Here is a 27,315-nt window from a genome sequence, read left to right on the forward strand (position 1 = left end):
AGCTATAACTTTTAAATAAACAAATACAAACCGCAAGTACTAGTAGTGGAAACCAATATTACAGTACTTGAGAACCCAACTCCTCCCTAAAGCTAAATAAATCTCTTTTGGTCTTAAACATAAAGTGGCAAATATTCTAAGAATTTAATGTATATATAAAAGAATTCATACGTTCTATAATAATTATTAATTAAAGTATGAATTGAATTAGATTTGGACTGTACGTCAAGGAGACAACAAACCAACAACGAAACCTCTAATATACATATAAATGTCAACATACACAGTCCTCTACAATAGGTGGCGGCACTATACAGATAAAACTAATTGGTTTTTTTCAAGATATTCCCAGAATGGTTGCTTTCGTCGCATTAATACGATTTTTTTTTACACAGAAACAAGTTCCTTTTTTTTTCTACTCCTGATGATTTTCAGCTTGACATATTTTACAGACAATTATCTATTATTAAGAACCATCTGAATGTTGAAATATACATGTCTTTTGAATGTGCGCGTCATTGTGATGTTGTTTCCTTCAATTATTAAAAAAAACCAGCCGTGATTTTTGTATCATAATTATTTTCCTAAGCAATACGAACCGCACTTCACATGTATGTATGATATACATGTACATGTGCAGTATGGTCGTTTTTGACGCATTTATTGCAATCTTTATTGTACTCAATTGACGACTAGTTTGTTGACATTACTGTACCTATTTTTCATTGAAGACACATCTGTCGGACAACTTAACTTAGATCAAAGGAAAACAAATGTAGGCTTGTTATAATTGAAATACAGTCAAGATATATTAATATCTTTTTAGAATAATTATTGAAATATAAATTCTTTTACATGGAATACGTAATTGAATAAGAATCGGGTTCAAATGGGGGATTTTCAAAGATCGAATTGCAGTTTGGAACTCAAATTGTAATTTTCTATTTCATTTCGATATTCTAATAGAAATATTCAAATGCACAAACAAGCATAGTCGTATAGGAGAAACTTAAAAATATTATGTTGAAGGGGCAGGACTTCTGAATGAGACAACCAAGTTTTAATGAAATTTTAGGCAGTTTATAGAATATAAACTAAATTAAGGATATACACCACTGAGGAGCTAAAAATTTCTGGAATTAAACTTTTTTCCTTTACCTTATTTTTGGGTTTCTACGACTTTAAAAAATAATTGGTGAAGAAAACATTATATGGTGGTGCTTTTCTTTTTTTGCTATGGCTCTTTGAAAGTATCCGATTTTGATGATTTTACCATTTTTCATCAATTTTTACCCATTTTTTGGGCTATTATCGTGTAAAATCATAGTTCTGCAATTACACTTTTTTTCATACTTTCAATAAAGATGAAGTGGACCAATCTCAATAAATTTAACTTAAAAAACTATAGGTAGGTGTTAATATAAGAAAGTTTTGCCACATTTTGATGCATCTTTGTGTCAAATCTACCATGCTACATTGTACATCAATTTTGTCAATTTGAGTTTTTTCTCTGTTTAAAGAACAAAATACAGATTATTAACTTCTTTGTTATAAATGATTGAAAACATACATATCATGAAAAAGGTGATGTCTGGTAAAATCATTTGTTGTACTCCTCACCCATTTTCTCAAAATTTTGGCCAAAAACAACTGACTTGATTGGTAAAAAAATTGAAAAATTTATTACTCAAAAACTACTTATTGTAAATCAACAATTTTTTCACAGAGTTGAGTTTGATAATGATGTTTATTAAGTTCATTTCTATTTTCCACTTGTATCACATGTTTTGGAAAAAATTCCAGAACGAGATTTCAACGAGACTGAAACGTCAGAATACATCCTTACTTTAAATGATGCATTTTAGTACATGTATTAAAGATTAATCCCTCTATTGGTTATGCGCACATACAAGCGCAACAGTACTACAAATATGTATTTAGATAATTGAAATGATGCAATGTGAATATAATTGCAATGTTTACACTATCTGAACACTTATGCGCATAAGTGTGTAGCAATTCTTGCGACGTGAAAAAATGAAAGGAAATGCACAAGAAAAAATACAAGCAGACTGATTTCTGGAAACAAAAAACTAGTACGACATACATTAACCAATTTCAACCAATGAATAACAGAATCTTGATTTTTGTATGCAGTCACATGCAGAATTATGATGATGAAACACCATAAGAAAATGCTGTAAAAATCGGTTAGAAATGGCGTGACGTACATGTAACTAACAAACACACATTGTGAGCTCTTCTTAAGTTCTTCATATGAGATGGATATTGTGTTGCATCAATTAGCTTATGGTATAATTTCAAATTACTGTCTCATACAGTTTCACTCTTATGTAATTACTAAAGCTTCCATGTTGTTCGATTTAGAGAAAACAAGAAAGATAGATTAAATTTAGCTTGAAAAGTGCAAAGACAATCTTCTGACTATTCAATTTGTCACGTAAAAAATAATCGAAATTTGAAGAAAAGTAATTTGAATCTTTTTTTTTGCATGTTGAACTTCGTATATCATTACTTCGGTACAGTGCCTTTGAAAATATCATATATTATATATATGGTTTAAAAAAATTAAGAAATGATCGACTTCATGGATGTTGTACTGTAACAGTAACAGAACAAAACTACAAAAAACTGTACATGTGTGTCTGTGTGGGGGGTCTTTCGTTTTTGTATTCTTCAATATTTTGGGATTTTTTTCTCTATTCTATTTATTTTTGTGTACTTTAATCTTTTCTCAATATTTAGCAACCATTATTCTTTATTACCTTTGACCCATTTTTTTTTTAGTTTCTCGATTAAGAATAAACAAGAAAGATAAATCAAATTTAGCTTGAAAAGTGTCAAGACTATTCAATTTGTCACGTAAAGAATAATCGAAAATTAAAGAAAAATAATTTGAAAACATTATTTTTTGCATGTTCGTTTATCATTCCGTCAATATAATGCCTTTTGAAAAGAATCATATTTCGTGTTAAAAAAAAAAAAAAAAGGAAAAAGACAAAAAGAAAATGACCGACTTCATGGCTGTTGTACAGACCGAAATTACATGAGTGTCTGGGATTGGGGTCCTTTGTTTCTGTATCCCCCCCCCCATTTTTCTGTTGTATGAACCCATCATTCTCCATTATACAAACCTCTCTCAGACCCTCCTACGTGTACACAAGATTGAACATTTCACGGTTTCCTTCACTGAAAGTACTTTTGTGTTTTTCGTTGAATATTCTACTTCAATAAATTTACAGTTTTCACACTAAGCCGGCAGATCAGTACACGGAAGTCATTTATAATCAGCTATCCCTATACACATATAAAAGTTACCATCGATAAATCTATTTCATTTAAAATGTAAATTGCAATTGAATTAAATCAACAGCACATTGAATTATAACGTACAGCAGCCGACATCAATTTCAATTAGTAGTGACATTAAATTAAAATCTAATACAGCACTTGATTTGTTTTTCATTTAACCATCATAACCATGAGCTGTTACATTTTCCAAATTAATTTGTAAACGACTCCTACTTTAGGAGCACCTGTTACATCCACAACGACGGATTGATCGTTTGGGTAGAATGACCGTGTGGGTATTACATCTATGGTTTGATGTACTATAGATGTACTTTTACCATATGTATAAGGCTCGTATAATGTTTCTTTTTTCATCTGTTCTTGTTGCTGCTACAGTTCCGTCACAGCTGTTAGCCTGTTAGTCGAATATTGCAACGTTAAACAGATTTCCACAAACAGCATTCATAACAGGTTTCATAAGGTAAAGTCATAAAATTTGATTCTAACTGCAATATTTTTTGGAGGCCAGACTAAGTGTAGCATATTTTCATTTGTTTTTTTGAATTTGCTAAATTTATCCTGAGGTGTCTACCAACATAAAGAGATTTCTTCGTCTTATATAAAAACAATATCTTACAATAGAAAGTAGTTTATATGTGCCACCCATCTATTCGTGTTTACCTCAAATGAATAGAGCGAAGCACGTGTTTATAACTATTATGTTCAGATCGTGTGGATAAGAGCAGGAGTTAATTGAAAAAGGTAATGATGTCGAAATTAAAAAAGTCAAATTTCCTAAAAAAAACTTTAAAAAAAAAATACAGAGAGAAATGGCCTTAGCACATGCGATTTAACGACGTCTTGTATATTTTATAAATATAATAGATCTCTACGGATTTTTGGTCAGAAATATTCCTTAAAATTAATTTTCACAAACAAAGTCTTGTTCAATCAAAATTTTCCAGTACATGCGTATAATGTTGAAAAATCAAGACATGTGACACGTGTGCTTGTCCTAAAAATCTGCAAATCAATTATCGTATTTTGACTTTTTGCATGAAAAAAGTATGTACCAATGTTCACTACTTTGTCAACATATTTTTTTAAAGATTGTTATAAATTGATAAGATGTAAATAAGAAATTAAAAAAGCTGAAAAAGGGTCCGTGATCTTGTTTTCGAGATATAAGACTTTGAAAATTTTGCAAGAAATATTTCTCTCTAGATTTTTCATAAAATTAACATTGTCATCTTTTTTCTTTTAAAATCAATGGAAAAATAACAAGGTTTTTATTAGAATTGAAAAAAAGCATTTACAAACAATATATTCAATAGAAATATGAAAAGAAAACTAAGGGTTAGCGGGCAAAGTTTTCATGGATAAAACCAGAGGATTCATAACATCCGACACAAATTGAAAATCAAGAGGAGCGAGAATCTACGGAAGCCAGTTAGTGTCAGATTGGAGTTTTATTATTCAGTATACGATACAATTGGTAATATACAAAAGTAACATAAATAGAAAGTTTCCAGTTGTACAGTGTATATAACATTGTTGTATATGTACTTTATTGCATTATCTTTCACTGGAATTTTGATCTTTTTGTAGACAGTCTTAATCTAAAGTGTAAAGTTTTCAGTCATTTTTTATTATTTGTTTGTTAGCAAATTAAATGTGGCGTAAAAATGAGATTCGAACAGATTCCTATTGAATCAAATAATAAGAATAGTTTTGCGTTGGCTACAAAACAGGAGTAAAAACATATCTATAGCAATCGATCTTAAATAAGCAGGTTTATCAACTTATCAAAAAAGAATTCCATATATGGTTCTGATATTATCTTCACGCTTTAAGGTAATTTAAAATTCAAAATAGAGAAGTCTAAAGTATATGAAAGGTCAACCGTTAGACTGCAGTATAAACCTACAGAAAGAATGTCAAACAATCGTCATCATTCCTGACTCGGTGCAGGGATTTTCCAAAGAAAACGGTCGTGGGTTATATTTACTATCTGATCTTTCAGAAGACTTTTTACAATATGTGTGCGTGACATATGTATATTTGTCCTTAATGGATCTAAGACAAATCTGGGAATATAATCTATTAGATTCATTAGAAATAAATCAAAATGTTCAGAAAACATCGATCAGTTTTAAAGGACATACCATTATAATTAATACCAAACACTTCGATAATGAATGCAAGATTGGCTTGTAATTGTGCTATGGCATCCTTGATCCATCAAATAGATAATTCAAAAAGACGAATAAGTTAATTTAACTAAATCAGGGAAATTAGTTAGATTTTAAAAGTGCTAAACTAAGTGTTTTCGAATGTTGAATTTAATGATTAAATGCCTTATTGATTAGATTAGTCAGGACGTAAAATAGCATGCATATGCCTCGCTTTCATTATTGATGGATACACTTTTTCATTATTAAATCCTAATTCCCAATTCAACTTAAAATTGAAGATTCTGATTCGATATACAAAAAGATAGATCATTGGGACAATTTCCCCCGAATGTATTCCACACTTGTCCATGAGCCATTTCTTTAAGTCCTTCATTCTTTTCTAAACTTCACAGCATATAATATATATAAGTTTAAATGTGTACCGTAAGGGTTAAGCAGATTTTTAATGTTTTCTCTAACGTAATGGCTAACTTGTAAATCATTTAAATTGCAGTGCAGTAAAACTGTTTATAACTATGTTATAATATAAACTATTAATATAGACTTTCAGATACTCGAATACTAGTACATGTAATTTTGCCAATTGCAAATTTTGATCATGATTGTGATTGGAACAAATACAGGTGAAATTGTGCCGATACCTTTTGTTCCTAATGTGTTAATCATAATTCTAGTCACCTACTATATTTAAAAATGGCGTTGTATAAGCGAGAAAGCAAACAAGAGTGATATTGCTAGTACTATCGTACCTATTTAATAAACGTTTGCAGTTGTATATAACATTTGAGTATGATATTTAAATTACTTTGCTTAACCATTCTCCATGCCACGATTATGGCATGTACTAAAAGGTGGAGTGGAGTGGAGTGGAGTTGTGGAGTGGAGTGGAGTGGAGTGGTGGAGTGGAGTGTTGGAGTTGTGGAGTTTTTGAGTAGAGTCACGGAGTGAAAACAATGAGTTAGGAACTTAAACCAATTTATAAGATATTGTGTATACTTGTGTAGCTATACAACAATAGATTAAATGTTTCAACAACATCCAACTGCATTCATGTTCCTTATACCAATATTATTCACCTTGGGTGTGTCATGGACATTTTTTAAGATTATATCTCCAAAGAATATTAAAAAAAAATTAAGATTAATGTTAAATGATAGATTTCTATAATTTAGGAGGGGGTCTCTCAGCAATTTTACCTTAGTTAACATCATTCTGGTGTAAATAATTTTAAAAACAAGACACTGAAGTTCAAAGACATGATTCAACTAAACAACCATTCCATCTTACTTTCATAGCTGGAATAATAAGAAAATGATTCGGCTGTGGACAATCATTTTCAGATAAATATAGAAATGTTCCAAATCATCTTGTGTTAAAAAGATAGAATGTATTTAATTCCAAGATCTAAAATCTTGAAACAATTGCAATCTGTTTCTCTACAAACACATATTTTCATTTAAATGGTGACTGTGCAAGAAAAAAGTTTGAATTCATAGATTTAATGAAATAAAGCAAAGTTTATCAGATGAGCATTTGCTTTTCCTAGAATCGCTCGGAATTCAACCTTAAATGTTCAGAACACTAGATAAAGTCTTAATTTTACAATAAAATTTGTTGAAAATGTTTTCATTATATACTTATATCTATCTGTCTTGTTTTCATAATATGTAGAACATTTAATGTGTCGTTTGTACTGATTTAACATCTGTTTATTTTATCAAATAAATCAAAAGCAACCACATTTCTCATCTATTAAAGTTATTTAGTTTCTAAGGTTATAGTAATGACAGTTTTATGGGTTCTATGGACAGGTGATGGTGGCTAGATGCATTTTCCTTATCTAGTTAATTGGAAGAAACAAACTATTTTAAATAGTACAGTCATTAAATTAACATGTAAGATAAAATCAAAGTGACTGAAAATGTTGATTGACAACTTAATTTTATTATATCATAGTCCATTGATGACAAAACTATAAATATCTTTTTTTTATCACAAGATGACTTTTTAGCCTGTTTAATTTCTAACATATTTTGCCAGGAGTAAGACATACTTTTTTTTTAACTAGGGACTATACGTACCACAATTTGAAAATTATTTTTAGCAATATGTGTATTTTTATAAAAGTTTTAATTGTAAATTAATTTTTACTGCATAGGTTACTGGACCTTTGTCTCCCCCTTCTTATTAGAAATACACAACAATTCATGACAGTAAAATAGATTACTACATTATCCCCCCTCCATCTAAGCTGTCATAAAATGCTACCCAAAACTTTGTCTAACTTTGATGAATAATCAAATATGTCAAATCAAGGAGGTTATATTAGAAGGAGAGAGGACGAAAGACGATAATTACACATAAAATGTTACCGACTTTTCTGTAAGTGGATGTTAATTAGTTGAGATCGACTCTGTCACAGAGGGAGATTTTGTCCTAATTCATTAAATTTGTACAAGTTGTACAAGTGGCTAACGGAAGAGTTCTATAATTATAAATGAAAAATATGAAGAGTTCTCTCATTGGCACTCATATCTTCTTATATCTATTCACATGTAATTTACCTGAAAAGAAATCGGCGCAAATGAAGAAAAAATCGGCGCAAATGAAATGCAGATCGGCGCAAATGCAAAACGCCGCTAATAACATATACCCGAGTAAGAACGGAAACACCCGAGGTGTCATAAACTGACCGGATATACAATTATTGAAATGTTAATCAGATTTTTTTGTGATATTTTTTATTAAGTAATTAAAAATTAAAATTTTATGTTAAAAATAAACTTATTACCAATAGAAATAAAACGAATATCCGTCTCATTGCCGTCAATGTTAATATAACCAGGAAGATTTGGACTATTTGCGTTTACAAATAAATAAAGATCAGACAATATATTGTAAGTGCTATCGTGACAATTTAGTAATCCGTTTATCAAACCTTTTACATTTCTTTGTGTCTAATTATTTCTATTGTTAAATATATGTTTGTCGTGATGGAAATCACTCTGACCATGACAAGTTAATCCGTTGGACACTAATCCTTTGCTATAGAAACTGTTTTCTATATATGCTTTTGTATGTTATTTTGTAGTGAGTTTAGGTCTTAGGTCTGGTACTGTCCGGACCTTGCTAATAAAGTTTAAAGTATTGGTATTCCGTCTTTGAATTACTATAACGCTGAAAACCCCCGGTTATATTAATATCAACAGTCATAACAGAAAGTCACTTTTACGTTGTTCCCGATAAATTTCTCTATGTTTCAATTGCAAATATTCCTTCCGGTCGTTACCGGTCACCGTAACTAAAGTACTTTGCATATTCGTATATTTTCTATGATTATTACCTGCCAATTCTCATAAGCAGAAATTGACAGGTGAAGCGAAAATCTTTGTTTAAAGCAATGTAGTGTTGAATAAAAATCGCTCACTAACTTTCCTTTAAACCCTCATAACTTTGTCATTTCTTTATCTTTTTTCACCGTAGACAGACCATTGATTTTGAAATTGCGCGTCCGATCTTTTTACATATCATAAACACCTATACACTGCATTGTTACCGAAAATACACCTGAACTTAAATGACCAAGTCACTGATATCAATCACGTGACATATGCGATTTATCTAATAGCCCGAACTACTCGCGGTAACAGCCCGGTACATCAGAGGGCCATGTCAAGTGGGTGATAAACATGTCGGTTTCTTTATGATTTTATCAGTTTTCTCTGATCGAACTGCTATCCTGGGGATGCTAATTTTGTATCAAGCAGAGTGTTCACTCTCCTTCTAATATAACCTCCTTGGTCAAATGAAATGATATAAAATCATTGTGTGCTGCAATTTAAAAAACAAAAACAATTATAAATGATTTTTAAATTGATATTGATTTTTGGATATATTAAGTATATTTCACTCCATGACTCCACTCCAACACTCCACCACTCCACTCCAATACTCCATTTTTAAATTGATATTGATTTTTGGATATATTAAGTATATTTCACTCCATGACTCCACTCCAACACTCCACCACTCCACTCCAATACTCCACTCCACTCCACTCCACCTTTTAGTACATGCCCACGATAATTGCATTACCCTTCACTGGGATTTGAATTGGATTTTTTTTTGCAGATTTCAAATCTAAAGTACAAATTCATAGCCGTTTTATTATTTGTTTGTTAGCAATCGTGTCATAAAATTGAGATTTTACAGTTTCCTATAGATTAAACAGATATTTAATAATTCGTAAAGTAAAGCGTGGTGTCGACGTTATCGTCTGCTAGATCTAAATTATAGATTTCATTGACCTATAGCTGTAATCACTTTTCAATAATGATTATCTCGAATAAAAACCTCCCACACAGGAGTCAAAGAGGGGTGAATGTAGTAATAATAATTAGGTTATCCAAATCATTGAAATGGTTGATCACAAGGGCACGATACTAGTGACGTTGCTTAGTTTATAACTAGCTTCCTGAATCTCGTTGTAATCGAAATGAAACAATTTTGAAAACAATTGCAATGAAGAGTGAAATGGTGAGGATAAAATCATTTGGTTTCTGGGTTATCAAAATGGTTTCGGGATCATTTACATCCCAACTTTGTACAGAGCTAATGTGACGTAAACTAATTGTCTTATCAGTAAACGTTTGATATAAAGCAAACAGATAAAACAAAAATTGGGTGATAATAAATTTTATTTCTTCCGAAGAAAAAAAAGTTGTTCACGGCAATATTATTCGTTTTTCTCCCATCTGCCTTTTGTGATCTATCTAAAGTATTTTCTCCTCGAATGCAGCGGTTCATGAGTTCGATATTTTGAAAATCCCCATCCTTACCCTTATAAGTAACATGATTTTACTTTATGTCGAGCGTTATCTGCAGTATCGGTCTTGTACATGGCAGGGTAAATTCATATCAACATGTAAATAGTCATGATTGCGATTATTAATTTCTATGTCAAACTCATATCATGTATACCCTTTGTATTGTGCGAATTTGAGCTGACATTATGATAGTGTTGATCGCATGCTGGCTTCTAAATATTTGGTTTTTTAGTTGTTATGTGTTGGTTGCTGACCTCGTTATCCAATATCTTTTATTTATTCATATGTATTTCTGTAAAATAAAGCTTTTACCAACTCTTTTGACATACTTAATTCGAGTTGAATTTCAAGTAATTGACATGACTGTGTTATGTCCATGCATGTTTCAAATGAGTGTTGTTGTTACTGTCGTATTGTTATATACCACATATACTCTAATCTTTTAAGTATTTCTGTACGACTAACTTGAATATTTGAATAACATTGAGAATGAAAATGGGGAATGTGTCAAGGAGACAACAATATTAACCCGACCATAGAACAGACAACAGCAGAAGGTCATGTATTTAATGAATAATGTAAGAAAAATGAAGTTAAGATTATTCAAAGTTTAGAAGTAAATACAAAAATAATATTTAATGCTCAATATTTAAATTTTAGCGTAATATGCACACGAATACGATGTCCTTGTTACATATACGCGTCGCGTGTTGTTTGGTTCCTATCGACTTTTTCCCATAAAAATAATCACCAAAGATACTATGTTTTTTTTATTTTGTACGCCAGACGCGTGGTATCGACTGCACATGACACATCAGTCGAATACGAGCATTCAACTACAAAAGTTTCGACATTTGACGACATTTGATGCTAGACACGATTAAGGAGACCTATTATTGGGGGCAGGGTAATGAATAATCGTAGTATTTAGAGTAATTTAAAATTTAAAAACTGCAAATTTACAGAAAATGAACATATGAAAGCCTTTTTTTTGTCAATACAAAAGTACTGACGACTTGGCTGGTGATTAAGGTTTAGTGTTTTTCAATGTCGACACTGAAATTCATTTTGTAATTATTCTTTGAATTTATATTTTGTAAGACTAACGCACAGCTCTTTGAGGACTTTGAAACCTAAATTACACTAAAACTACATGTTAAATGTCTTGTTTGTTTCTTTTTCAAACGAAATTAGCTTTTGACGTAAAATCTAATTTGATACAATCTTTTCCTTAATGTTAATACTTTTATGCTCCTTTGGTGATTTCAGCTTTGTTTTACGTTGGTATTATTACCGTGGTGGCGATAGATGAAATGATAGTTTTAACTAATTGAGCATGTAATTGATGTTCGGTGTTAACATAGGACAATGACAGTGTTTTATTGCTCTGTAATTGATTATCAAAGAGAAACAAGACTATTTTGCTGATAAAGTTTGTTGCACTTTAGGATTTTTACGTTTCACATTATGAATCCGTACATGCAATAATTATAGCCAAGAACTTTGTAGAATTTAGAAAAAAATCTGACGTGATGATTATTTATTTTGAATAATTGACCGTTTCGGAATCTAATGGACTATGGAATTATTGGCCGTCTTGGAATCTAAAGGACTGATGGGTAATTTAATTGTTCGTACCCCAAACAAAATAACGTCACGCTATTGGTTAAATTGACATTATTTCGGACGTTTTTAACCAATCACGTTTGGTGTACATGCACTTTTGAAAATACAACCCAGAATGCACTAGATTCATAGAACAGTGCATTCGAGATTTTCAATTGTAAGAGCAATAGATTGTATCTCTTGGACTCTTAATAAAACCAACCTTCGAAAGTTGAATAATAAAAAAAAATATATGAATTTGAAAGGTAACGGCTATCTCAAGTGAATAAGTAACGCAAAATATAAGCAAACGTGCATGGATTTATTTTCGGTCTGTGCTATTGACATACACGGGGCTCTCTTTTATGTCTTTGGCTTTTGATACAATATGGCCTTGTGAAACAGACCTGTTTTTTTTTTAATCCATACATGACAATCATGAAATAACCCGTGGTCTGGTGATATTATGTAGAAACACGATTTCATTTGCATTGATAATATATACTGTAAATGACTTTTGTTGCATAGGCTAGACAAAAATCACAGATGTAATGAAACATTGTTATATGAGTAATTATTTGTTTTCATAAAAATCACCCTATTTCATATTAATCCATGCAGACGTTTATCGTATGACAAGTATGAATATATGGTTCAAATAATTTAAAACTGTCACACTTTTTGCTTGACATACTTATTTCGGGAGTAAAATTGGGTTAAAAAGTTCGTATCAAGAAGATTTATCACGTTCAAGCTTAGTTAAAGACATTATTTTGGCTTTGGAATCCTTTTGCTAATACCATACGTGAGATTCCAAATCACTCAGAACACATAAAGTGCTACCTAGTCTTCTATCACGTATAATCAGGTAATAGATCAATAGTTTATGCCTACTTAAAGAATGCTTTTAATTGATAAGACATAATTATTTGAAAAACACAGAAATAACTCTATTATTGTGTCAGGCAATCTTGAAGTCTGGCTATCATATCTCAAACTATAGAAAATAAAAAGATGAGGCTGGCATCTTTGTTATGATTAAAAGTGCAATAATGGCCATCATGAAATATTATAATTTTGAATAGATTTTTCAATTCACATGTTCAAAATAGAAATGGTATGATTGCCACTGTGATAACCGTATATCCACCATGCAGAGTATAAAATTATGTCATCTTGTGGCCTTCAATAGTGAACAAACCCATTCGTGCTAGATATATAGTTATAAAGATCACGATGTGAAAAAATGAAGTTGATTTAATTCTTGCGAGTTATTTTAATAAATCGCATGGTAAATTCCACCGTATGCTAGTGGTCATAGAAGTCGAACTACCAATCACTATCCTGTAAACACTGGGTTGGTGAGTTCGAATCCAGAATGTGGCAAGTGTGCTCACCTCTAATCTTAATTGACTAAATTAGGTCGGTGGCTTTCTCTGGGCACTCCCCTTCCTCCACCAATAGAAATTGACACACACGGAATAGCACAATAGTGCTGAAAGTGGCATTTATTAAACACCAATAAATGAATCGGTCAAGCAATTAATAATCCAACCTGTCAATGAAGTCCTCATAATGTAACTTTCAAGCAATTATGCATTATTATAAACAATGAGTAAACCCCCTAACATATGATAATGTATAGGTCAACTGGTCCATGACAAAAAGCGTCTTGGAACCTGATGATTTTAAGAGGTGGTTTTATACTGCGTTGAAGTCATTTTGGTTATATCAAATAATTAAACATGAAAGGAAAGAATTACCAATCATTTTAAACAGTTTAACAGACATCACCAACCAACATCAACCTACTTTGGAAATGTAGGCATTTGAACAAAGATAAACAACAAATAACCCATGATCTTGAATTAGATACATGCAAACAGTGATTAAATGATTTTAGTTTAAAGTTTAAACATATTTTATTGTTTAAATATTCAATAGTATTGGATACAAGTTATAGCAGTTTTTAATAATCCTCTCAAAATAAGTTCAATATACAAAATTTCAAAGTGACAGCACTTATATAATTCAGTGCAATATGAAAATATGTACAATAAATGCATTATGTTTAAACATTAACAGTGGGGATCCGTGGTATAGTGGTTAGCGCATCGGACTACAAACACAGAGGTTCCCTGCTCCGGGGAGAAAATTTCAGAGACTGAATTTTCGGCTCTCCCTTGACACCACTTTTGAGTATGCCATGGTCTTGAGAAACGATGATAGTCCGTCGGAAGGGGACGATAAATGATTGACCTGTGTTAAGAGAGAGTCATATCTCTTGTACATGAAAGACACCTTGTTGATTTCGAAAAAGAGCAGGCTAATGCCGCTACAAGATAACACTCGCACCCACAAAGTGGCAGGGGATTTATATAAGTTGCAATAACTTGTTTCCGAATCCACTATAAATACTTATGTTGAAAATAACATTTGGATACGAGTACACTTTTTAAGATACAGCAATATTAATCAAAGAATTTTGTTGTATGGATTGTGTTTTGTTTAAAACTATTTTTGTCTGTTCCAAATAAAGTTGTTAACATTCAAATAAATAGTTATTTAAACGGATAGACAATATATTGCATACGAAATTACGACACAGATGTAGGCCTTTAAAAACTGATTTATACAGAGTTTAGTTGACACAAGTTGTGAATGTGGGTGTGTCAGTTAGACGATTTGATTTATTTTTTCTTAGAATGTCCACTCTACATAAATTTTAGAAATCAGCTCTTTGAAAACATTTAACACTTAGTTGCTTCTTCAATAGAACACATTCACAACTTGTGTCAACTAAACTCTGTATAAACCAGTTTTAAAAGGACTACATCTGTGTCGTAATTTTGTATGCAATATATTTGAATTTTAGAAAATAGAGATAAATGTCTTTACGCTTTATGACCCTTCTGTGCTACATTCTCCTATTGTACTCTATACTTTATGTAGGCCATTAGTTTGTATTACTCATCTAGAACATACAAAAAAAGTCGTTTATTAACGATACAAATCAAACAATTGTCTAATATATCATTGGTTTCAAAGAATACTTTTTAGAGATAATGAATAATTTTTCGAAAGAGGATCAAAGAGGTAGACAGATAGCGATATCACACAGTTTGAACTTAAAAAACAATTCCTCAAAGTATACAAGTCAGACTGTTCCCTATAAATACAGTTGTCATATCTTAGTTTTTATTGCAAAATAATGGGAAATAAAGAAATGCTATTCTTGGAAGTTTTCAGTTTTCGTTTTGAAACTATATTCAACGTCAACAGAATAGTGCATCACGTTAGCACTATAAAGAATGAAAATATCACTTTATGAATTTCAAACGTATATATGAAGTGCTTTTCTGGAATTATCAAGAATGTTAACTCTGAAATTTAAAAAAATAACTACATATTGATTTTACATCAATACAATCTCTCCATAGGTAGTGTTTTAAAAACGGGAAATATAGACAGAGCAGTAGACAACAAGGATATCAATCCTGGGAATTATCATATTTCCTTGATTTAAAAAAAAATGCCTGAAAAGATGTCTCTTTATTTTATATGAAAAGAACTTAAACAAATATGAAATTTAACTGTTCATATATATAAATATATATAATAGAATTAATAAGCACTTCAGGTAAAATCCTCAAACACCAATAGTGAAACAAACACTTTCAATTTTAAGCATAGTGTCATACAATTAAAGATGTATTATCTCGAACGATTTAATAGACCACTTTCAAGTTCAACCTTCACCGGAAAAAAGTCGTCAATTATGCGCGCCTTTATGACGTAATTTACCAAATAGAGGGGATCGCCTATATCCCTGTACTATTAACGTTCGTCAATTAGGTGTCTTAATTAGTGATCATCTTTGTGCAGGATAAACTAGAAATAAAGTTTGTTCTGTAGGCACAATTCCCTAATGAGAGCAGTGCTGATTGTCAAATATAAGAATTTAATTTGCCGAATGATTCGTGCAATATAGTGTTGTAGTTTTCCAACCAATCGCTCAACATTGGAACGGAAGAGACGAACCCCCTAAACGCACGAATGATGTTCACTAAAACCAGAGTTTTTGAAGGAAATGCATCGAACTCGAAAGTTGTCTATTGTTTTTATTCAATTATCTTTCAATTATTCTCTGGATTATTCAATCTTTCCCTTTCCATCTTTCTAATGATTGAGTTATCTATATCATGAACTATTAATTGAGTTAAGTAACGGAATGGGTTTTTTTGGTGCTTGACGATTAAAAATGCGACGATAAAGCAGTACAAAAAGTTTATGTACTTTTTGAAAATACATTTATTACTAAAGTATGCAAATGGGAATTATTTTAATTGATTTGTTAGAAGGAAAATCGAAATTTTGTATATTTTTATGTTCGTTCTTTTTAATCAAGACAAAGTATTATGGTCTTCTTAAAAGCTTTACACCTAACCAAAATACAACGTTAAAATACTTTGTTAAAAAGAACTTCAAGGACGATGCAAATGTTTTAGGATACAATATATGGATTTTCAGAAATTTATAATTGCATAACCGCACTGCTGCGTTTTATTTATACATTAAGAGAGAGAAAATGTATTAAGTTAAATGAATTAGAAAAGATCACATATAATAGTTCAGATTCGCGTTTTGCATCGAAATGTTAACTGTTCAAAAATTTATAATGTCATAACCGCACTGCTGCGAATTATTTATACATTTAGAGAGAAAAATGTATTTATAAGTAGATAAATTTAAAAAGATCACAGTCGCGTTTTGTATCGAAATGTTAACTGTTCCAAAATTTTAAATTGCATAACCGCACTGCTGCGCTTTATTTATATATTTAGAGAGAGAGAAACGTTTTAATAAGTAAAATAGATTTAAAAAGATCACATATAGTTCAGAGTCGCGTTTTGCATGAACATTTTAACTACGCATAATATATTGAATCAAGGTCTTCTGTTGACAACATATAGAAATAAGATATGATTTCAGAAAGCTCTCATTGACATTATAATGTTTATTTCTTTTAATTGATGTGTTCAATTTTATCTTTTGACAGCGTAAGAAAGATTGAATAACTGTTCTTGTATTGCCTCATGTACCAAAGATAAAATAAATAAAACTTGATATGGAAAGATATTTATTCATAGTTTCTGAAATCAGTAGCCATATGAAACTTTATAAGCAATGTAAAATCGTTAAGAAAATATTAAGTCATCTGTGGTATAAATTGGCGAAAGAAATACATTTCTGGCAATAAATATATTTTTAGCGACCGATTGCAGGAACATTAAATGAAGCTTAAAATACAGAGTATGATATTATATTAAGGTGAAAGTTACAGAAATTACTATAATCTTTCTTTTTTCAAACTTTGATGCATATTTCTGACTTGTTTTTAAAGACTTATTCGTTATCAAATATTTAATTTAGATATGTTTTACACATTCAGTCAGAATTTGAATTAAAAAAGGTAAGAAAGCTTCATGGTGGATAAAGAAAATACGCCTCCTTATTTTCAGTAGAGAGAGGTTAAAAAAACCAAAAAAAAACCCAAACCAAACGCAATACCCACAGTATCTTGAATTCCAATGCAAGTCAAAGGAGAAAAAATATATGTAAAGGTTAACTTTATCCCCAGGGTACAATGCGAAAAACCTGTAATTATAATCTTGTTGATAAAACAACTTCACAGGCAGTTTGCAGTGCTGTTATTTAATTCGGTTACTGCATACTTTACGATGAATGGTGTGAAATACCGTTTTAATTAAATTCTCCACAGGAAGAATTAATACCACAGGAAGTTTCTATGTTTCTGATGGAACTTGTTTTGACTAATTATGATATGTTGAACAAGTTTTCATATTAATATATAACAGCACAAATATGTCTTTTTCTACGTGGAGGGTGACATTTTTGCCATCTTTTTACTATGGTGCATGCAATGTTACATAACAAAAATAAACCGAGAACTATAAAACTTAAATTGTTTATGATCGTATATATGTATAAGTCATAATTAATAAAAATGTAAATTAAAAAGTGTGGTATGATTGCGACTGAGATAACTGTCCACAAGATTAAGCATGATTTACTTTTAATTTGTGATGAAATAAAAATAAAGGAAAGGAGGCGAAATATTTTAGACAAATCATCTACAACTGGTCAAGTGACGGTAACAGTTTTCATTGATAGACAAATTATCTACAACTGATCAAGTGATGGTAACAGTTTACATTGATAGACAAATCATCTACAATTCATCAAGTGGTGGTAACAGTTTACATTGATAGACAAATCATCTACAACTCATCAAGTGATGGTAACAGTTTACATTGATAGACAAATCATCTACAACTGATCAAGTGATGGTAACAGTTAACATTGATAGACAAATCATCTACAACTCATCAAGTGATGGTAACAGTTTACATTGATAGACAAATCATCTACAACTGATCAAGTGATGGTAACAGTTAACATTGATAGACAAATCATCTACAACTCATCAAGTGATGGTAACAGTTTACATTGATAGACAAATCATCTACAACTGATCAAGTGATGATAACAGTTTACATTGATAGACAAATCATCTACAACTCATCAAGTGGTGGTAACAGATAACATTGATAGACAAATCATCTACAACTCATCAAGTGATGGTAACAGTTTACATTGATAGACAAATCATCTACAACTCATCAAGTGATGGTAACAGTTAACATTGATAGACAAATCATCTACAACTCATCAAGTGATGGTAACAGTTTACATTGATAGACAAATCATCTACAACTGATCAAGAGATGGTAACAGTTTACATTGATAGACAAATCATCTACAACTGATCAAGTGATGGTAACAGTTTACATTGATAGACAAATCATCTACAACTCATCACGTGGTGGTAACAGCTTACATTGATAGACAAATCATCTACAACTGATCAAGTGATGGTAACAGTTTACATTGATAGACAAATCATCTACAACTTCAGTGATGATAACAGTTTACATTGATAGACAAATCATCTACAACTCATCAAGTGATGATAACAGTTTACATTGATAGACAAATCATCTACAACTCATCAAGTGATGGTAACAGTTAACATTGATAGACAAATCATCTACAACTCATCAAGTGATGGTAACAGTTTACATTGATAGACAAATCATCTACAACTCATCAAGTGGTGGTAACAGCTTACATTGATAGACAAATCATCTACAAATGATCAAGTGATGTTAACAGTTTACATTGATAGACAAATCATCTACAACTTCAGTGATGATAACAGTTTACATTGATAGACAAATCATCTACAACTCATCAAGTGATGATAACAGTTTACATTGATAGACAAATCATCTACAACTCATCAAGTGATGGTAACAGTTAACATTGATAGACAAATCATCTACAACTCATCAAGTGATGGTAACAGTTTACATTGATAGACAAATCATCTACAACTGATCAAGTGATGGTAACAGTTTACATTGATAGACAAATCATCTACAACTGATCAAGTGGTGGTAACAGCTTACATTGATAGACAAATCATCTACAACTGATCAAGTGATGGTAACAGTTTACATTGATAGACAAATCATCTACAACTGATCAAGTAATGGTAACAGTTTACATTGATAGACAAATCATCTACAACTCATCAAGTGATGGTAACAGTTTACATTGATAGACAAATCATCTACAACTCATCAAGTGATGGTAACAGTTTACATTGATAGACAAATCATCTACAACTCATCAAGTGATGGTAACAGTTTACATTGATAGACAAATCATCTACAACTCATCAAGTGATGGTAACAGTTTACATTGATAGACAAGTTTCTATACAATATGTCAAACTCCGAATCGTTGATTTAAGGAAATTTTCATAAATTCAACTAAGAAAATTACATACAATTTAATAGAAGAGAACAAAATCTTCCATGAATCAAAAGTGACTTAAGGACAACACAAATAAAGGAACATCGAAGGGCAACCACTGATGATATTCCTTTTCCTGGAACACGAACAAGTAGCTGTGCACAAGTACAGGACATGTGACTGGGTACTGATACACTAACCTGTAACTGGGTACAATGTACAATAACAGGTTATTTGGTACAGGTACAAGAACATGTGACTGGAACTACTGGCAGGTACACGAACACGTTACTTGGTACAGATATACACTAACATGTGACTGGGTACAATGTACAAAAACGGGTGATTTTAAACTACTGGCAGTTACACAATAATGTGGCTGGGTACCGGTACACTAACACGTAACTTGGTACAGGTCCATGAACATGTGACCTTGTAAAGGTACACGAGCATGTGACTTGCGACAGGTACATAAACGCATGACTTGGTACAAGTACACTAACACATGACTTGGTACAAGTATACGAACACGTGACTTTGTACAGGTACACCAACATGTGACTTGGTACAGGTATACGAACTATAAGCTGTGTTAAGGTACACAAACATTTAGGTCGATTAAAATAGTGTAGGAAATGCAACATGCCCCTTTTATCTAGATTAGTTTGATATTGAAAGGTATATAGAACAATGTTCAAAGGAAACCATGTAAGAAAAGCATTACATTGTTGAATGACGGTCTTGAATATTTTTTCAACGTGATGTGATTTAGTAAGAGATTAACATATAGCATAGATATCTGAACGAAATGAAAGAAACAAGTTTGAATCCACGTCCTCTAATCAAAATAATATGACATTTGTGTATATATAAAAAAATAATGTAGTTATAATAATGTGAACACTGAATATGCTAACCATATTAAAACATCCATATGCTTTTTTCTATAACAAACCATGTACATGTACTCGTATACCGACATTCATTATTGTTCTATAAATAGTTCATTGCTAATACATCAGATTTGCAGAAGATAGACAATGTGTAGTCTTAAACTACTGCAAAAGGAAGGTGGTCGGGAAGGATATCTGGAAAACGTCATAATTATCGTCTTCGTTTTGTTTAATGACAACATTGTTGCGATGAGATCTGTTACAGTTCGTTTTCCATCACCATTAATTAAATACTCTCTAAACCAGTTATGATAATCTGTAACCATTAACGATACTCTCTTACAACAGTATCACCTGTCACTTTTCCGGAAGTACCGTCTGAGTTAAATCAGAAAGTGTTGCATCTCCGGATGCTTACATAGATAAATTCATTGTGTCATAACTGTGCTTAAACATAGCAACAGATGCATTGAATTTAGTGCTTTTGAATGACATGCTTGACTTTGTTTTCTATTATATATAGCAAACGAAGTTGATTAAACTCGGTAATCCACTTTGAATACACAAACCAATAGAAAAAAAGAAAAAAAAAAGAAACCCGAATGAACTAACAAAAACGTCTCCTGATATACCTGATATATATACATCCCGCTTAAAATCACGGATATCGTAGTGAAACTAAAGTGATTATGAATACTTTTAAATGATTTATATAAAACGAAGATGTGGTCTGATTGCCCATGAGACAACTCTCCACAGGAGACCAAATCACACAGAAATTAACAACTATAATAGGTCACCACACGGCATGGAAAATGCAGTAGCATGATTTTAATAGTAAAAGGATCGCTGACAGCTATTTACATTTATTTGACAGAAAGAAACAAAAAAGCATAGCGACAAGCCAAGAGAAAAGATTTCTTTTTCGGTTTTACTCGTTTGTTTTATAGAGAGTTTAGTCTAAATATTATTTTTATGAACTATATTTGTTCACAAGATTACAAAATGGCCACATTTTCAAACATTTTTATTTTTTCAGCATTGCCTCCCGAAGTTTACAATATTTGGGAATCGTATCCATGGAGATTTGGAGAGCCTTTCTGTATCTTTAAAGCCTTCCTTTTGGAATCAACTTCTTACGCATCTGTGTTGACAATTACAGGTTTTACGATAGAGAGGTACATTGCTATCTGTCACCCTATAGTAGGACAAAGAGTATCAAGACAATCTCGAGCAATAAAATGTATAATTGTGATCTGGATTATATCCGGAATAGTTGCCTTACCATATCCTATCCACACAAGAACGTTTTACTATTTGAACGATCCACGAACATCGTTACCATTGGAAGATACACTCGTGTGCAATATTCCAATAAAATGGCATGAACGAATGATAATAATGTTTCAAGTTTCTACATTTGCTTTTTTCTTTTTACCAATGACTGTGATTACTGTTATGTACATTTTGATAGGTATAAGACTTAGAAATACTGAAATAGGTTCATCCAATGGGATTCTTACTTCTAGTGCAAAGAACACGACAACACGTGCACGGAAGGCTGTTTTAAAAATGCTTGGTATGTATATTTAAATAGAAACTCACACATTTCAACAAAACAGAATGATTAATGAATAAAAAGAAGATATACAAACATAGGAGGAATTCAAAACTCATTAGTTGAAGAAAATGAACACTGCTATAGCAAAACAATAATAATAAAAAAAAAAATGGCGAAAAGAGAATCAAGCCTTAGAAACAAAAGACTGAGCAACACGAATACCACAAAAACCGGAGTAACCTCGGTTGTTTCGGAAGGGTTATCTTATCCAGTTCTACATGTGGCACAAGTCATGTTGATCTTGGAAAGTTCGATTCGGGAATGAGTCTTATCCAGTGATGTCACAATCATCTGTCATGCGGTTATATGTACAATCAATTGAGAAAAAAGCACAAACAGCATTATAATTTACACAAGTCGTTGCGAGAACAACTACATTTGACATTTACCTACAATATACGTATGCCCATTGTTCTATTTTGTGTGACATTTGCGTTTAAATTCTTAACGTTGAATTGTATCTAAACGGAATTTACATGGCCTAAAAATGAACCGCGAGGAAACCCACAAGACGTACAAAGTTAATAAAAAAAAAACATTGTAAACTATTCAAATAAAGCAGATAATTATTACCTGTTCTTTGAACAATAACTTGCTGATTACAGGGAAAACACATAACTATATAAGAAAATGAGATATCAATAAATTGGTATCCAGTGAATTGTAGATACTTAGTAAACTAATTTAAAAGATGCTTATTGAATTATAAAAGCATTATTAACAAAGCAAAACTATAGAAAAAATTCGAGAACTTATTGTTAAGATTTCAGTCCTTCCAGTTGACATAGCACGAGGAAGTAAAATGAAATGGAATCAATTGTTCAGCAAATGATAATTGTTTGTTATGCTGATTATACGCGGAAATGATGCAGTGACATTCCGATTAACGAAAAGTTAACACCAACCACTGAAGCTTGCAAGACGTTTTATATATAAAGCCTATAAATAATGAAGCCATTAGGACAATACTGTTTGAACAATAGAACAAAATAAACAAGCCATTTGTAGATGGTTTTCTCCATTGAAGAATATATTAAACTAATACAATATTGTCACGAAACAACGAATGGGATTTCCAAATGTTTTTAGCAAAATTGCGCAAATATATTCTGTTTGCAATAATATGACAAACATTCATAGATGTATGATTTACTTGTAAAGATTAATAAATAATTAAATACATGTTTAAATAAATGGAATTTATATAAATAAATAATACTTTATTTTTCTTATGATTTTATATAAATATATATATATATATATTCATTTGTTTTCTTTAAAATAGTTGCAGTTGTAGTGGCGTTTTTCCTATGTTGGGCACCTTTCCATGCACAACGTTTGATGACGTTGTACACAAAAAATTGGACTCCTGAAACTATGGAATTCCATAGCCATTTATTCTATATATCAGGTAAGATACATTTGTTAAATATTTTTTTAATGTAAAATTGAGAATGGAAATTGGGAATATGTTAAAGAGACAACAACCCCACAAAAGAGAAGATAACAGAAGAAAGCCATCAATGGGTCTTCAATGCACCGAGAAAATCCCTCACCTGGAGGTGGGCCTCAGGTGACCCCTTAACAAAAATGTGTACTAGTTTAGTAAAATGAACGTCATACTAAACTCCAAAGCATAAATGTAAAATTAAAAAAAATCATACAAGACAAATTGTTTTACATTGTCATATTCGGACCTTTTATAGCTGACTATGCGGTATGGGCTTTGCTCATTGTTGAAGCCCGTTCGGTGACCTATAGTTGTTAATGTCTGTGTCATTTTGGTCTCTTGTGGACAGTTGTCTCATTGGCAATCATACCATATCTTCTTTTTTATATAAACAGAGGCCAAAGATTTCAACTCCCCTATATATAACTCTAGTCAATGTAGAATTAACAAACACATAGTTTACACACAGTAAAACTCAGTTTAAAAGAAGTCCGAGTCAGATGTCAGAATAGGTAACCAAAGAAATGAAGCAACATGCCAATGATACATGAAATAACAAAGTACTACTAGCAGTTACTAACATGCCAGCTCCAGACCTTATCTAAACTGATTGAAAATCAAGCACAATCTCCCCCGTAAGGGTTAAGAATCATATCATCATAAAAATATACGAGAAACATTTTAACACATATCATGCCAACAACTGGTTTTAGAATAAACGTGCTTATTTCCGATGCAAAGACCCTATGAGTGAATCAATATAAATACCAAAATATGCCATCTTTAATGACCTGACAGCATTATTGTTATGTGTATTCATTTTGTACTTTTAACAAAATGTAATATTGTGAAGATGCACAGCATGCCCATCTTTAGTGTAAACAACATTTTTTATTATGAAAAATACAAGTATAAATTATAAGCACATTCACAATAAGGATCCAGAAACAAGCAACAATTGCTTATATTAATCTGTCTCCTTATCTTTATGCCCATCTTTATTTAAAACAAAATCATGAGAACAAACAAAAAAGGATTAACGGTGACCTATAGTTATTAACTTCTTTTTTTATATTATAATAATTCATGCATGTTTATCAAACAGACATTTGAACTTATATTGAAGCAATTAATCCGTACAGAAATAAATGTCTGGAGACAATAAAACATAATACTGTCAATTACACTTCTACAACTATTTGATTGTAATTGGCTCGTTAGCAAACAAAAAGACATATTAAGGTCAACGTATGGACTTCAGCTGTCAACCCTACAATACAGGTTGATAAGACGTGTATAGCATGCAGAAATTTACCCCCGTGAGTACCGGATTTAATTGGGGAATTGCGTCTTCAAAGCTTTTGTTTATGAAAACAAATTAGTATCTAGAGATCGCATGTTTGTTTCTTTACCCTATAAATTAACTGAAGATTGTATCGTAAAATGATTTTTTTTTGTCTGTCAATTATCCAAATAAGACGGTGCTTCTTTGCGTGTTCTTTTTCGTTCAATTAACAATCAGAATATGACCTTGACTTAGAGTTTGTAATTGTGTAACTGATGATCGTCTTGAAACAAAGCAAAAAGTAAAATCACAACAAAACTGAACTCAAACAAAGGGATAACAACTTTCGTATTCCTGACTTGGTACAGGCATTACTACGAACTAAGCTTATACTGGGTCTTATGTTTAATGCTTACAATGCTTAAAGTTTTATGTTTCATTAAGTTTTGATATTATAAGTTTTCTTTATCTAATTTTAGGTGTATTGTATTTCGTCAGCTCTACAGTCAATCCTATTCTGTATAATCTGTTATCAAGAAAGTTCAGATATGCCTTTAAAAGAACGTTTTGTAGATGTTGCATAGACCTTGATAAATTTCCAACTTTTTATAAATTAAAAGCAATATTCAGAAGTAAAAATGATCCGGGGACTACGACACCTAGTGGGATGCGATATATGTTTCCACAGAAACCAGTTAGGATGAACACAGTTTACGGTCCAAAGAATTGCACTTCATCACAACAGCGACTTCTTCCAAATAATAATGTGTCAACAAGAGATTCATTGCTGAAAATATCGAACGGTTCAGGATCATCTTCCGACAGTGGTTCGCATGCGCACTCGGATGGACGCCTACATTATTTGTGTCGTCATAAAAGTTGTTCAAGTAATAAGACGCGCCCAAGCATTGAAGGTCAAATGTTTTATAAGCAAAATAATAACGCTTCTTGTCAGGATATAGATAAACTAAGAAAATTAAGTAACGTGAATAAAAATCCGCTGACGACATTTAACTCGGTTGCTGTGGTGGCAGACGACATCAGATTGAACAGTAATTGTTTTTGAGGAAGCAATGCTCAAATTTAAAAAATCATTAATATGTGATATATAAAAAAATGGCTATATTGTATGTCTATAATGTTATCTTGTGAAATAAATATCTTATTTTTACAGTAAAATGTCACAATTGAATGTTTTAAGCAATCGGCCGTTTCATAATGCTCAAGAAACATGGTCAATTACGGAGAATGACTTTATAATTATTACAAAACATTTTCAACGTGATTACATTTAAAATGAAAAATAAGGAAATACGATAATAATTGCATTATAATTGATAATAAGTCAATTATCTACCAAAGTTCAGATGAAGTGGATGAAAGCAATTATAGACAAACGCAAAGTCTTCAACATAAGAAGAACACGAACCATATAATTGGCTAAAAAAAAGGCATACAAATGAAAAAAATATAAATATTTCAATTCAGAAAAAAACTGACGAGCCGGCCTGATTCATAAAAACGGTATCAATACCAATGACACATTTGATACCTCTTGTAGGGCAATTGTCACAACTTGTTACCATGGTAGGACCATTCCAACACCCTTTTATTTGGTTTAAAAGGGGCATACCTTATTTTGTTTGCTATTTCCAATGCAATATTCAATCATACATTTCATAAAATAATATTTAATTAAGACAAAAATCTAATTTGAATCATAAAACTCAATGGGAAAATTCATTTGAAAACACTTTTGAATATAAAGAATATAAAACGATAGCTTTTTCACTATAACAATATTTTGTTTAGGTTTGCCAACAGCAGTGTTACAGGCCCAGTGACAGTAACAAAGCAACGTTTGATTTCCAGATTCGCAGTAAAAGAATACTGTTAAAACAATAAAAAGATGTGTTATAATTGCTTATGAGACAACTATCCACAAATAACCAAAATGAACTGGATTAAAACAACAATAGGACACTGTTTACAGTTAGCACAATCCATACTTTTAGCTTTTAACGTTTAAAAATGTAAATAGTCCAAAAAAGAAAACCAATGGTCTTTTTAATCTAAAAATAGATGGATAAGGTAAAAAGCAACCTACGATAATCATTACATTCAGGCTGCTTGAACAGTATTTAATATTGATTTTTGAGATTTGAATCTTGGCACATTTGTACTGTTACCTAAATTTGAGCTGGCACAATAAAAATAGAGCTGAAT

The 27,315-nt window shown here is 31.4% G+C and overlaps 1 protein-coding gene across 2 annotated transcripts in view; it reads left to right on the forward strand.

The window, feature by feature from the left end:
• LOC134686036 (pyrokinin-1 receptor-like) overlaps window positions 1–26,201 on the forward strand; it is a 73,531-nt gene extending 47,330 nt beyond the window's left edge. For both annotated transcript variants that reach the window (XM_063545736.1, XM_063545734.1), the window contains 3 exons: window positions 21,773–22,312; window positions 23,640–23,765; window positions 25,569–26,201. In XM_063545736.1, coding sequence (XP_063401806.1) covers window positions 21,773–22,312; window positions 23,640–23,765; window positions 25,569–26,155 — 1,253 coding nt within the window. In that variant the 3' untranslated portion in view covers window positions 26,156–26,201. The remainder of the gene's footprint in view (window positions 1–21,772; window positions 22,313–23,639; window positions 23,766–25,568) is intronic.
• Window positions 26,202–27,315: the final 1,114 nt, after the last annotated feature.

The sequence above is a fragment of the Mytilus trossulus genome, chromosome 10 (genome assembly GCF_036588685.1).
Source record: "Mytilus trossulus isolate FHL-02 chromosome 10, PNRI_Mtr1.1.1.hap1, whole genome shotgun sequence".
NCBI lineage: Eukaryota > Metazoa > Mollusca > Bivalvia > Mytilida > Mytilidae > Mytilus > Mytilus trossulus.